Source organism: Typopeltis vanoorti, chromosome 1 (assembly GCF_054136105.1).
Source record: "Typopeltis vanoorti isolate ZY-2024b chromosome 1, IOZ_Tvanoo_1.0, whole genome shotgun sequence".
Taxonomy (NCBI): Eukaryota; Metazoa; Arthropoda; class Arachnida; order Uropygi; family Thelyphonidae; genus Typopeltis; species Typopeltis vanoorti.
The window spans coordinates 108,465,549-108,480,038 of NC_143549.1; the positions used below are offsets into that span (position 1 = coordinate 108,465,549).

Sequence of the window (14,490 nt, forward strand, 5' to 3'; positions counted from 1 at the left end):
AAAATTAAGTTACAACAAACTTCTTATGATGATGTTATTGACCAGTTCATAAAGAAGAACAATAGGGTAGAATTTGTATTCAAGTAGCTAAATTGGTTATCTCTATATATAGAATATCATTTGTAAAATAAATGTATTTGTATAATTAAATGTACATAAATTTCAAAATATATAGTTTTAAATGGTCAGCAATTCATTACTCCGTTAATCAGATTTCAATCACAGCTCTCACTTCCTGAATGATAAGAGCGAGCAGGAGTTTCAAGACCAGGATTCGCCTCTGGTTACATATCAGTCTTATCATATATCCTTTCCACTCATTTGGAATCTTTGTTGTTGTTAGCATATGGGAGTATCCAGGAGGATGTATTGGTTAGAAGTTACTACTTCCTAGCCAAGTGGCCAGTGCAGGCTACCATCATTCAGCTGAACTCTCTTTTAGCATCTGCACTGATATCCCTCAGCGCAGATGAGGGATATCAGCTTGGGTCTAAGCGCCTCTTAGACCCAAGTTTTTTCAATCTAATATAGTACTCAGTTCCATGTTGTATACACACCAGGTTAAAAGATCTTAAGAAAAACTCAATAGCTGAACAATTGCTTCTGCATCTTCCACCCACTTACCATCTGCATTCAGCAGATAGTCTATTACTAACAGGATAACCTCTTTAGCAACACCTGTCCAATAGAAACTGTCAGGTCAAGTGGATCAAATCTATTTTTTCTTTCAGTTTTTTTTTTTTTTCCTTTAGTTCTTCTCCCATCTGATCTCTGCACCTTTTCTGTGGTCCTCTTCCCCTCAAATTTCATTTCATACATTCTTGTTGGTATTCTTTCTAGATTCATTCTTATTAGATGTCCATAAGAGTTCATAAGCATTTCTTCAACACCTTTCAGTCTTAAACTATTCCTAATGTCTACGTTTCTTATTCCATTACTTGCATTCTATTTTATGAAAGGATGACTATGTGCTTATCTGGTTCAGACTTATTGAGCATGTAACAGATGTATGAAATAAAGATCTGCACATTATACATCTGGTTCATACAACTACAGAGGTGAGTATACAAAAAAGCCTGGCAAGCATCTGTACATAAAAGCTCATAACATTCTAGAAGATGCATAGAATATAAATTTATGTATAACAGGAATGATTATTGCCAGTGAAGGCTTGTTTCAAACTATCATTAAATATAATGATTAATTAAAAGCAAGCAGAACAAGAGTGTTTTTAAAAAAAAATGGATAGCAGGATTTATTACCAGCCATCATTGGTCTACAGAGAGAAGAAATAATACAAAAAGCTCAGCAGTTTTCTACATTATTATCTTACATAACAGCACCATTGAAGATTATGACTTCAATTGTTCTCATCACTAGTCCTAATACCAAAAATGCACCTCAAAATGAAACCGGATACCTGTTATTACAACATTAATATTAGCACATTTATTCCTGTGCCAGGACTTGTATATAAACTATCAGCTACTAAATATAAAACCTAACTTACTTTTAGACCAGTGAGGTGTATGGGAAGGCATTAAAGAATATTCTAAACATGACATGAAGATTGGAAAAATAACTTGGCTGATTATAGCCATATGAATAACTTTCTTGATGATATTTTTCTAGTGAACTCACCCGAAAGCATGACTAAACAAGAAAAGATCTTGAAACTTTCCAATTATGATTATACATACTGGGAATATATACATTAAATACCAGGTTATGAAACATGCCAAAATTCTTTGATCATGAAACTCATTACATCATGTCTGTACAAATTATGGGGGGGGGGAGAAACAGCAAGCAACACACACCGGAGGGAGATGAAGAAGGAAACAGTATGTTATGACTATTTTCTTACATAGGATCCTGCCCTATTATACAATGCAGGTAGCTGGTTATTCTAAAACTATCACAGGCTGTAGCAGATCTACCAATTTAAAAACTAACTAATGCTTTTTATAACAATATTCCACATTAAAAGTTACAAATATCTTTGTGCAAAATATGAAAATTTACACAATTATAAAATATTGCAGATATGCCTGACAACAAATATGGTTGATTTCAGGCTTAATTACACATCAGTAATCTCTTATGCTGATTATTTAAGCAACAACAGCAATGTGAAATTGCAAACTGCTGTAGATGGCCAGTTCTGGGATAGTGAAGAATTCCTCCATAGTTTTGTCAGTGGAAGTCAGTGAGCAGAGATAGGGAATGCAGTTCGGGCACTGGCAAACCAACTACTGTTTGCCGGTAAGACAAAATTGTCAATTGTTTTGCTTACTGTTTTAGAATTCCTGTTTCATAAGATAACACAACATCTACAATACCGGGGTCTGCCTCCTCCTGCTGATGGTGGAGGAGTGACAGGAGCAAAGTAAGCATGCACCTTCAAATCAGGCAGATGACTCTGCACAAAAGAAAAAAAAAAGCTATATATAATTATAATAAAATTATACAAAGTTATTTGTAAATCTTACAATAAAGGATGAAAATGATATCTGAAAAGCTCAGCTAAGTAGAATAAATTCAAAGAGTAATGAACTAAAATTTACCATTTATAATACAATATAGTAGTATATCCTGCTATCTATTTATTCAAATTTATGTCAGTGACCATTTTATACTCTATTTTAATTAGCAGTCAATTACCAGTTTTCCATCATTTAAGGTCTCTTTCCCCATCATTTCCATTGGTATACTTCCTCTTTTCCTTAGAGAAACTATTATTGGTCCTTAGCTAACTGTTATTGGTCACAATCATGTAAGCTACATTACTGACTTTTATGCATTGTACCAATGTCAATAACTATGTTCACAATTCAGGAATATCTTGCATGAGGAGATTAAAATATGTGGAAATGCATCAACAGCATTCCCACACAATAATACACATTTTATTCAATTTGTGGATGCTCTTTCCCATAGATTCAGTAAATAAAATAAATAACATTATAAAGTGCTTTTTAAAAACAGTAAGAATGATTTATGTATTTTGGGAAAGCCAATTACTAGTATAAATCATTCATAGTTTATTCTTTTTGAAATTAAATAACTCCATTTGCATGTAGCTTGTAAAACTGACATCTTGTTTTTGTGTACCACACTTCTAGTAATGTCATAATTTGTGAAATGCGACAACATATCTATAGAAATATATCTACTGTGAATTTTGAAAAAAATTATTAGAATATAAATTTTATTATTATTTAGCCTTTTACTAGGAGATCTAAGAGAGATCAGTGGTGGCAACAGCATCAACTCTAATTATCTTAAATGTTCTAGGCTGGATTTATGATTTTGATAATTACACATTTTCATCAAATGTCCTAAAAATTACAGTAACGTCCATATCAACTACATATTATAAAACTACTACCATTCAAACTTATCAGCAATATTATGAGTTAACAATAATGCTCATATCAGTGCATGTAATATAGTCTTAATAAAATGAAAACAACCTTCATTGCATAACTAGTCACTCTATGTCGGCTAATGCATACTTTTTTTTTTCCCCCAAAACAATTTATCTATTTCCATTCTAACTATCTAGAATTATAATCAATCTATCTATAATTTTTTAATTTATCTACATCCATACATTTATTTTATTTTTGAAACTATTTACAATCCTTACTACTAGAACAGTTTAAAAAATGTCCATTCTATAAAGTTTATGCTTTAACTGCCATTAATAGGCAGGCAATGTGAAATATGTTACCATCAACAGCCGAACCCTGTCTTTTCGTGGCCCGTTTCCAATAAATGAGCTGTGATGTACTCAGTGATATCCTCCTAGTTGGAGTTGAAAGGTATAACAAACAATGATAGTGTCAATGTGATTAACAAAACCTCAAAACCCAGTTGAAGAGTAGCTATAGTATTCAACACTAAATATGAGGATAATCTTAAATGGCAGGCAATATCAAGTAGTGATGTGGGCAAATATCAGAATGGGGAACTAGACAATGAGACTTATTTGTGTTTATAGTCCCACAAAAGGTTCTACCAAAGAAGAAATAGAGGAATTTTTTGAAGCATTAGAGCACAATGAAAAAGGAAAAGTTGGTCCTTGTTGGAAACCTATGCAGCAGAGTAGGAAATGATTACCAGACATATAGAAATGTTTTGGGAAAATTTAGAGAAAATTGCAAAGCTAATAATGGTAAATGTCTGCTGTTCAGGACCTGGATTAGTCATTACTAACACCATGTTCCAATATAAAAATTGTGCACATATTCACATGAACAGTAGATGCAATGAATAAGAAATCTCATTGACTATGCTACTGTTGAAAGTGATATTTTCCCACTGGTTCAGGATACAAGAGTATACAGAGATTTGAAAGAGGAAGTGATCACTACTTAGTTTTGACAGGATAAAATTGAATTTTGTACTGAAAAGAACAGTGTGTAAGAAAGTTTTAGAATGAATCAAAGTTGAGCAGCTTTTAGAGGTAAACTGTAGACTCAAATACACAAACATCATTGAAGAAAAAAATTGAGTTTGAAAATTTGGATTGATTCAAGGCCAGAGAGGGGCATGTGGTGAGGTAATCTGTAAGCATAGAAAAACCAGAACTCCATGGTAGAGTCAGGAAGTTAAAGAGGAATCAAGGAAAAGAAGAAAGCTTATAGAAAGTTCCTGGCAAGTAAGTCACCTTATGCTCTTAGGGAATACAGAGAAAAATGTAAGAAGCAAAGCATTGTATAAAATTAGCTAAACAAAAGTCATGGGAAGATTTTGGTAAGAACAAAGAAAATAAGTATCAGGAAGATGGCAAAATATTCTGGAGGCTATTGAAAAAGTTCAGAAACAAAGGAAAGTGTACTGTAAAAGGAATTAGAGATAATAAAGGAGACATTAAAACTGAGAATAAAGATATTCTTGATGTATGGAGTAATTACTTTGAAAGATTGATAAATGAAATGAGCAGTGACAGCATGGTCATAGAAAACACTCAATAGGAATGCTATCTGAAATATATATTTGTACTTGAAGTAGAAAAAGCTAATACAAACCTGAAATCTGACCAGAAATGCTAAAATATGGAAGTTTCACAGTGGCTACACTGCATAATTCAGAGGGTCGAATTCCAGATAAATGGAGTAGAGCGCTCATAGTACCTATCCATAAAAAGGAATAAAACTGAATGCAAGAATTAAAGAGAAATTTCTCTACTGAGCATTCCTGGTAAGATTTATGCAAGTATTCTTGAGAAAGAACTAAGAAAAATTATGAAGGAGAAGCTAGGAGATAACAAGCTGGGTTCAGGCTAAACAGAGATTGTCAGGATCAGATTTTCATTTTTAGAGAAATAGTTGAGAAATCATGGAAATATAACAAGGATCTGTATTTAAGTTTTGTAGATCTGGAAAGGCATATGACAAGGTGCTAAGAGGAAAGCTGTTGAAAATGCTCCAATGATATGGTGTAAATGGGACATTATACAGGGCAATACAGTCTTTATTTAAGTTATAAATTAGCATTTAGAATTGAATGATGTACAGAAAGATGGTTTGATGTTAAGTCAGGTGTGCAACAAGAGTGTAAAATGTAATCCATATTACATTATGTAATATGGATTACCTTATGAAGGAAAGTGGTATTAAACCTGATATGAAGAGTGGAGATGTTGTTCAAGCTCTTTACTTTATGTTGTTAGATGATGTTATACTCCTAAATAAATTCAGGACAGGTCTGCAGGATTCTCTGGCCAAATTGAATAACTGCTGTAATACTTTGGTGTGAAAATCAGCAATAAAAAGACCAGAAACAGTGAAAATATCAACTGAATGGAGAACTTACTGATTCTCCTATAGTAAAATATTTCAGCTATTTAGGCACAATTTTTAATAAAGATGGCAAACTAAATATGAAAACAGACAATGGAATTAGCAAAGCTGGTATGGAAGGAAGTCAACTGAATAAATTTATATGGAATAAGAGAGAAATTATTCAAAATGCAAAATTAGCTATATACATACCAATCTTAACTTATGAAACAGTATAGATCTGAGAGTTGGGTTAAAAACAAAGCAACTGATCAAAGACTAGAGACCACATATATGAGCAACACATATGAGAAACATTAAGAGCATCAACAGATGGATCAATGGCAGAATCATATTAAAAATGCAGATATTAGGAAGGAAATTGATATTGTTAGCATTCAGGAATATGTGAGCAGAGTAAACCCAATGTAGTCACTAAAAAGAATGGGAGAAGAAAAATTAGAAAAAGAGGTATTAGATGCAAAATAGCAGGAAAAAGACCCAGAGGAAGATACCAAGATTTAGGTGGACCGAAGTCACCTAAATCTTGGTATTCAGAAGTGCCCTCAAAGAGAGAAATATACGATATGACAATATTGCAGTGCTGACGAGTGGCAGACTAAATTTGAAGGAAAACTGCTAATAGGAGATAAAATAGCATAATTAAGTTTACATTAGCAATAATGTAAACTTAATCATGGTACTTTCAGAAAAATTATGAAAATATGGGTGAACTGGTTGTGTTCTGAAGAGCTCTGTATTCAAGGTGCTTTCATTTAATTTGTATATCAATGATATAGGAAATGATTTAAGGAAAAGTATCCAGTTATTTGCTAATAATTCAAAGTTTAATAGAGCTAATGATGATAATATAGAAATCCTGCATGATAATGGCTGTTAATAGTGGCAAAGCATAAGGTCATGCATTTTGGAATGAAGAGATCACAAACTATGTATCACATTGATGGCTCTGGACTGCAGGAAAATTTTCAGGCCACAGCTGAGTTGAGTGAGTGTGGAAGATGATGAAGTTTAGAAGACATAGCTCAAAAGATTTGGCTAAAATAACTCATCACATTATCTGGATATTGAAGAACACTGAAAAGCAGGGATAGTGAGGGAATGAAGAAGTGGTGGTGAAGATTCAGAGCCAAGTGAGCAAAAATTGTGACAGGTCTATAGAATGCTGACTATAAGGATAAACTGAAGGTCTGGGATTACAAAGGCTAGTTGATAGACAGAAAAAAAAAGGGTATATGATTGTAACATGTAAGTTATTAAAGGAATTTTCTAGCACTGACACAGAAAGACTTTTTTTTCAATGCATGGCAGGAGGATAGGGAGAAAGGGAGTCACCCCTGGAAATTGTGTATGAGCAGTTAACAAGGGCGATTTTTGCTTCATGACAGTTAATGGGCTGCAGGTACTTGAATGCCTTGTTTCCTAATGAGTTCAAGAAGTACAACTGGTCTTGTGTGAATAGCCTTTCACAATGAGTAATTTCATGAAGATACTCGAGAAAATAATAATGTATTCCAAAAGTATTATTTTATCATTTGAAATGGTAGAATAAAGTAATAGATTTGGGATAATGAAACATGACAAACTCAATGTGAAAAAGTTCAAAACTAGTAAGAAATTAGATATTCATGTAATGAACATAAATTTTGAATCAATCTGTATATGACAAATATATAGATTGACATATACCTTTTGCAACATACATTTTATAGTGGCCAAGTACAAAAATTCTGCATTTTTAACCTAAAGTTGCAATTCTTTTGGAGTATTATATACTTTTATGTTTCCATTTCATACACACAGCACAATGATAAAGGTGAACTATCTGGCATCACTTTCTCCAACTTTTGTATGGGCGACTAAGGAAAATGACCTTACTAGATCATAAAAGTCCACCATATGTCTGCTTTGATCTTTCACCAAAAATAACTCATTAGTCTTGCACACTAGTAGATCTCCTAGTCCAGCTACTCCCCCAACTCCCAAAGTGTGTTTAAAATTTGTACTCTCACATTGACATCTATTTGACTTATTTCAGTATCTATACAAAAACAAAGAAGAAATTATGTATCCTGCTCATCACTGAAAGGGAGATAAGTCAGCTATCAACCTATTGTCCCATTGCACTTGCCTTAATCCCTCTCAAAAATAAAAATTAGTCAGCCAACTTCGCTATCTTGAGGCCCACCAAATTAATTGGAGATCACAAATATGGAGTATAAAATTCTTGTGACACAGATGCTCTCCTTATTTATCTTATTCACCTTTGCAAGCAAGCCATGGAAAAATTTGGAGAAATTCATGTGGTGGTGGCATGACATTTCCAGAGCTCTCCATTAAGTTTAGCATAAAAGCTTCTTCACCAAATTATCACTTCGTGATCCGTCTTAAGTCCTATGCAACTGACTGGGTAACCAGTTTTCTTTCATTGCATGTCATTGTGGATAGTTCCTCCCTGTGGATTTTTCTATCAATGCTGGACTACTCCAAAGTTCTACCATCTTTTGTTTACTCTCCTGCAGAGTGGAGTTTGCTCATGACAGCAAACTCCATTCCTCTTTTTTTGGTTGGCTGAGTGGTTAAGCGCATCCGCTCTCCAGCCAAGAGGCTGCGGGTTCGATTCCCACGTAGGCATGGATGTTTGTGATTGTCTTCCACCTTCATACATTCATTCACCCACGTATAGATACACTCTCCCAATATGGACTGGATCACCATGGGAGTAGTAGACCCAAAACCTCCCTCAATAGGAGAGGCCATCACCCTGCAGTAGGTAGAAAAATAGGCTGTCCATCATCATCATTCATATGATTCAAGATCTTCCATTACCGATCTTAAAACAGTCCCATCTTATTTTTCATAAGAAAAATATCACTTCACTCCCCCTTACTTTGGTTAATACTGAGATCTCCAGTCAGAAAGATTTCTCTTCTTGATCTGAATTATACTTATAGACTTTTTCTGGAGGCAAGAGCCTTAACATTCATAGCTTTCACAGCCTCCAAAACACATTTACATCCTCTTCCATTCAAGACATGATTCACTTGTACAACTTAACACTATACAAATCTGAAAACCTAAACAATCTTAGAATACTATTCTCATATTTCAGGTAGATACTACAAATCTCTTATAGATGATTCTCCTCCCCCCCTTCCCCCTGCCTCAGTTTTGCTCATTCACATTTTCATAGGTGCTTTTGTTTCTGCACTCTGAACTGGAGAGTAATTGCTCACCACCATTTCTCCACTTTCTTTTAAATATGTAAAAACAAGAACACCTGTCAGTCAACAAACATATACAATTTAGTTTTTTCCTTTGGAACAGTCTTCTCATACCATTTACCATAAAAAAAATTATATAACCTACAGAAGAGAGAACAAACTAGATGTGATGGTTTGCTGACTGTGAAAGGTGGAAATGTTAATTATAGCTAAACACAGGATTAGTTGAAACATGGGAAAAACAAAGATGCAGCAAAGAAAGCAAATACATCTTAGATATGCACATATATATATACCACATATTTTTGTACTGCCATGGAGTCTCAAAACATTATGAATGTATCTGAATCATAACATAGAATTGAATAATAAATACTGTTTTAATAATGCAATAAAGTAGAAAGTTTTTTCACTTGGTTAAAAAGTATATTATAATGCCAAGAAATTTTATAGTTTTAATATGGCCAGCCTGGTTGGCCGAGTGGTTAGCGTATCCGCTCTCCAGCCAAAAGGCTGTGGGTTTGAATCCTGCTGTAGGCTGGATGTTTGTGATTGTCTGTGAAAATACTAGTGGTGATGGTGGACAGTAGATGGCATTAGTGTAGATGACGGGTGGATGAGGTTGAGTGGTGGAGGCGGTGCCCTCCTTCAATGAGTTTTTGGACTCCCTGGAGGTGTCAAATAATAATAATAAAAATAATCCTGAGTCCCAAGCATCTCTTCCCATAATGCAAAGCAACTTTATATCTTTCTTACTTAAAGCTTACTTACACATTGATTTTTTTATATCAAGCCACCATAGCTGTATGACCTGCAGCATGACAATGTGGTGGTACTGTGTAAGTTTTAGATTGAGTATTGATGCATGATATTTGTGAATGGAATGAGAGGTATTTGGTTAAATTTTTAGACAGTATTATTTAAAAATTTTTTTTTTCTTTTCTCAGAGGATTGCAAATGATACAGCAGCATCGTAATAAGTATAACACTTTGTGGGAATTACTTAGAATAATGTGTCGGTTACATCAATTTATTCATAATTATCACAACTTTTCAACACACACACACACACACACACACACACACACACACACACACACACACACACACACACACACACACACACACACACTCGTATAAGCAAATTAGCAGAGCAAATACAAAAAAGGTGATCAATAAGAGTGATTTTAATTATGGCAATATAGACTGTGATGATGAGACAGCAACTAGAAGAAAGAAAATGAATTTCAACTTTTTGAGGGAAAACTACTTCAGTATGTAATAACAGACAGCATGTGAGGATTATGGATCTCAGATCTGATCATCTCATCAGGTGATGTCATTATAAATGAGGTGTCAAATCTCCCTCCAGTTGGGAGAGTGATCATGAAGTGATCACTCTCCCAAATGAACTTCTGTGTTGAAAGTTTTTTTTAATTTGTTTATAATTATTATTAAGAGAGACTTCCAGGGAGTCAGGGACTCATCAAGGAAGGCCACATACTACACACATCAGCTAACCTACTTATTCTTGAATTCATTCACACTGCTTGCAGACACAACATCCAATGGCAATCTATTCCAATCATGCATCACCCTATGAAAGAAAAATCTAGCCCTCACCCCTTTCATAGCAGTATTCATTCTCAGCTTCCAAAGATGGCCTCTTGTCCTTTCCCCACCATCCATAAAATGAAAAATTCCATTAACTGAAATCCTGTATGACCCTTTCAGAAGTCTGCAAGTCTCAATCATATCACCCCTCTTTCTCCTGTTTGCTAGTGTCTGTCATCTACAAATTCTCAATCTGTCTTCATAATCAGTATTCTGCAATCCTGATATCATTTTTAATACTCTTTCCACTGAATCTTAATCACAACAGAAACCAGGAGACAGGACCTGTGCACAATAGTCCAAGTGAGATCTTATCAAGGCCTTGTAAAGAGGCAAAACAACATCCTTATCTTTACATGTGAAAGTTTGTTTCAGCATTGCAATTATCTTTTGAGTTGTAGTTGCGATCTTTGCTACATGACCCCTGAACTTAACTTGCTATCTACCAACACTCCAAAATCCTTATCCTGATCAGTTTCTTCTAGCATAATCCTACCAATATAATACGAAATTGGATATCTAATCATGCCAAAGTGCATGACTTTGAATTTACTGACATTGCACTGACATCCATTTTCCTATTCCCATAATTCCAACATATTCAAATCATTCTGCAAGTACATGCACATCAGTAGCAATACTGATTACCCTACTTATCTTTGCATCATAGCAAACAACTGTATGTCGTATGTCAAATCATTCCCAATATCATTAATACAGATTTAATAACAGTGGGCCAAGGACTGATCCTTGTGGTACGCTAGTTACCTTAAATCTTGCAGACTCACATCCCCCATATATCACTTTTTGATACCTGTCAGTCAGCCACCCTCTTATCCACGTTAATATTGTATAATCCAAACCCATCTTCTCCAATTTGGGCAACAGTCTTCCATGCAGTATTTTATCAAAATACTTAGTAAAATCCAAAAATATCATGATATATCCATTCTCTTTGTCTAGTTCAATGGTAACATTATTATAGAATGTGAGCAAGTTGCTAAATTATGATTTTCCTTTAGCAAACCCATGCTGTTCATTGCAAAGTAGAGATTCACTGTCAACGCATTTCTGAATGCAAGCCATAACAAATTTTTCCAAAATCTTCACCACCACTCCTAAAATACTAATTGGTCGATAGTTGGATACATCAGTCTTTGCACCACCCTTGTGCAATGGGAGTACCATACATTCTTTCCATTCCTGCTGAATCTTCCCTGTTCTGGGACTCAAATTATATAGCTTGGTTAAAGAATAGACAGTTCAGCTGAACACTCTTTTAGCACCTGTGCTGATATCCCATCAGTCTCTACTGCTGAATTCTAATTCAGTTGTGCAATAGTTCTAATACCTCCTCTTCATACACCTGAGTTTCTTCATCCAGTGAAGAGGTAGCAGTGAACTCAACATTGCATATATACACCAGGTTGATAGCTTTTAGCAAAATGGGCACTCATTAGTTGAACAACCTCTTCAGCATCTGTCACCTTCACAACATCTGCATTCAGAAGAGTTATTCTTTCATGTTCATTCTTTCTTTTACTTGCAACATATCAACAGAATTCTTGTGGGTTGTCTTTAGCTCGCAGAGCCAGTTTCTTTTCATATTCAGACTTAGCTCCCTGTACAATAGTTGTGACTATTCAAGCCTGCTGCTTATAATTTTCATAATGGACATCATCCTTATGCACACAGTATTCCTTCCACATCATCCATTTCAAATGCATTTCATTGGTTATACTATAAATTAAAGATGCCAAGAAATTATATTCTTGTTTTCATCTTTTATCCAAGTGTAAGTAAATAAAGTTTGCACGTGAAGTAACTTCAAGACTGGGTTACTTGTATATAGAGGCTAATGACTTCACATCAGTTGCCTTAGTATCCTATAATGCAATGCACATATATTATAAATGTTGCAACCAGTCTGGGTAGTGGGCCTTCTCATAATGTACAACATTATGCATGTCTGTAAGGATATGTGTTTTGTATTATGGAATACTAAGGCAATTGATGTGAAGTCATTAGCCTGTATATACAAGTAGACCAGTCCTGAAGTTACTTCATGTGCAAACTTTGTTTTGCTTACACTTGGACAAAGAATGAAACCAAGAACATAATTTCTTGCCATCTTTATTTATAAGACTTCTGTGAAGAAAGGGTGTAAGTTTAAGACTCATATTAAACCTGTTTTTATAACTACAAAACTGATTATGGGAAGCTCAGAAGATAGCTTGTGGATGAAACATGGAATGAGAAGTCAGGTGTAAAGGAGATCAATGCTGCTCAGGTGTTATTCAAGAGCTATCTAGCATAGGCAATGTCTACATGTGCTACAAGGGTCAAAAGGTTAAATAAGGTAGGTGTGAAATGGATGAATGAAGAGATTATGCATGTAATACAGAGAAAGTTGGCATTATGGAGGCAATAAGATGAGTGGAATTATGAATTTCATGAGGGGTACAAAAAACAGGCAAGGAGGATGACTCAGTTGGTAAGGGTAGCAAAAGTGAAGTATAAGCAGAAGTTAGCTAATGAGGCTAAAAAAACCTAGGGAGTTCTTTTGATATGTAGCCAGCAGAAAAAAAATATTGATTATGGAAGGATGATACTGATCGAGTTAAAATAGTAAAAAGGATAACTGCTTTCTTTGGAGGATATAGTGGAAATAATAAATGAGCAGTTCATACACAGATTTCATCACTGTGAATATGCATAGTGAACAAGAGGTATTTTTATAATTGACAAACGATGTTAATAAGGCTGTAGTATATGATAATATATCATCATGTGTTATGGGGGAATATGCCAGGAGGTTGATATCTACTTTGGCATACTTGTTTAATATGAGTCTTATACAGGGTCAAGTTCCAAAGGAATGGAAGGAAAGAAAGATTGTATACCACTTCACAAGAGGTGACAGAACTCAAAGTTCAAATAATAGGCTTATCTGTGTGTCAGGCATTGTGGAGGTGTTAAATTTGAAAGTTTTTCCACTTGGCTGTATTATAAATTAAAGATGCCAAGAAATTATATTCTTGGTTTCATTCTTTGTCCAAGTGTTGGAGAGGTTAGTGAAAACCAGGATCCAGAACATTGGACAAGGGAGATGGATAACACAGTAATATACATAAATTTTACTAAGGCTTTTGATAGATTGTCACATAAGTTGATGGTTAAAATAGAGTTGAAGTTGAATAGTGCATTGGATTGAAGATTGATTGCCTGACAGTTATCAGTACAAGAAAGTCATGTATGGGAGAGCAGTGTCTCAGAAGAGGAATGTTACTAGTGGTATTTTTTGAGGGTCTGTTTTAGGGTCATCGCTGTTTAACCCATAATATGTTAGCAATATTTCAGAAGGTTAGAATGGAGATATTCAGTTGCTTGCAGATGATGCAAAATTGGGAAGAACTAGTAGAGCAGATGTTATTGTCCTATAAGAAGACCTGAACAGCAAACAGGCACAAAAGTGGGATTACCAGTTCAATATTGCGAAGTGTAAGATTTAAAATTCGGAAAACAAAAATGAGATGTAGGGTATATACTTGGTAGAGATATATGGACGAGGTGAAGGATATAAGAAATCTGGGAATGATGGTTAATAGGGATCTCAGATTGTAAAGACAGCATAATGAATTCTGGCCATGATGCAGAAGACACTGAGTTATAGAAATAACTTTTCAAAGAAAAATTGTTCCATTGTATAAGGATGAAGGTCTAATCAAGAACTTTGTATAAGGTCTAATCAAGGCCTTATACAAAGTTTCCATTGTATAAGGCCTTGATTAGACCAAATACAGACTACTGTGCAGAAATCTGTTCACCCAGTTTTCATAAGG

At 34.6% G+C, this 14,490-nt stretch overlaps 1 protein-coding gene across 10 annotated transcripts in view; it reads right to left on the reverse strand.

Moving 5' to 3' along the window:
• Window positions 1–1,234: 1,234 nt before the first annotated feature.
• The window catches only part of LOC150110302 (F-box/LRR-repeat protein 20), a 325,839-nt gene continuing 312,583 nt past the window's right edge, over window positions 1,235–14,490 (reverse strand). For all 10 annotated transcript variants that reach the window (XM_090392650.1, XM_090392658.1, XM_090392667.1 and 7 more), the window contains one exon: window positions 1,235–2,422. In XM_090392650.1, the coding sequence (XP_090248776.1) occupies window positions 2,315–2,422 (108 nt within the window). In that variant the 3' untranslated portion in view covers window positions 1,235–2,314. The remainder of the gene's footprint in view (window positions 2,423–14,490) is intronic.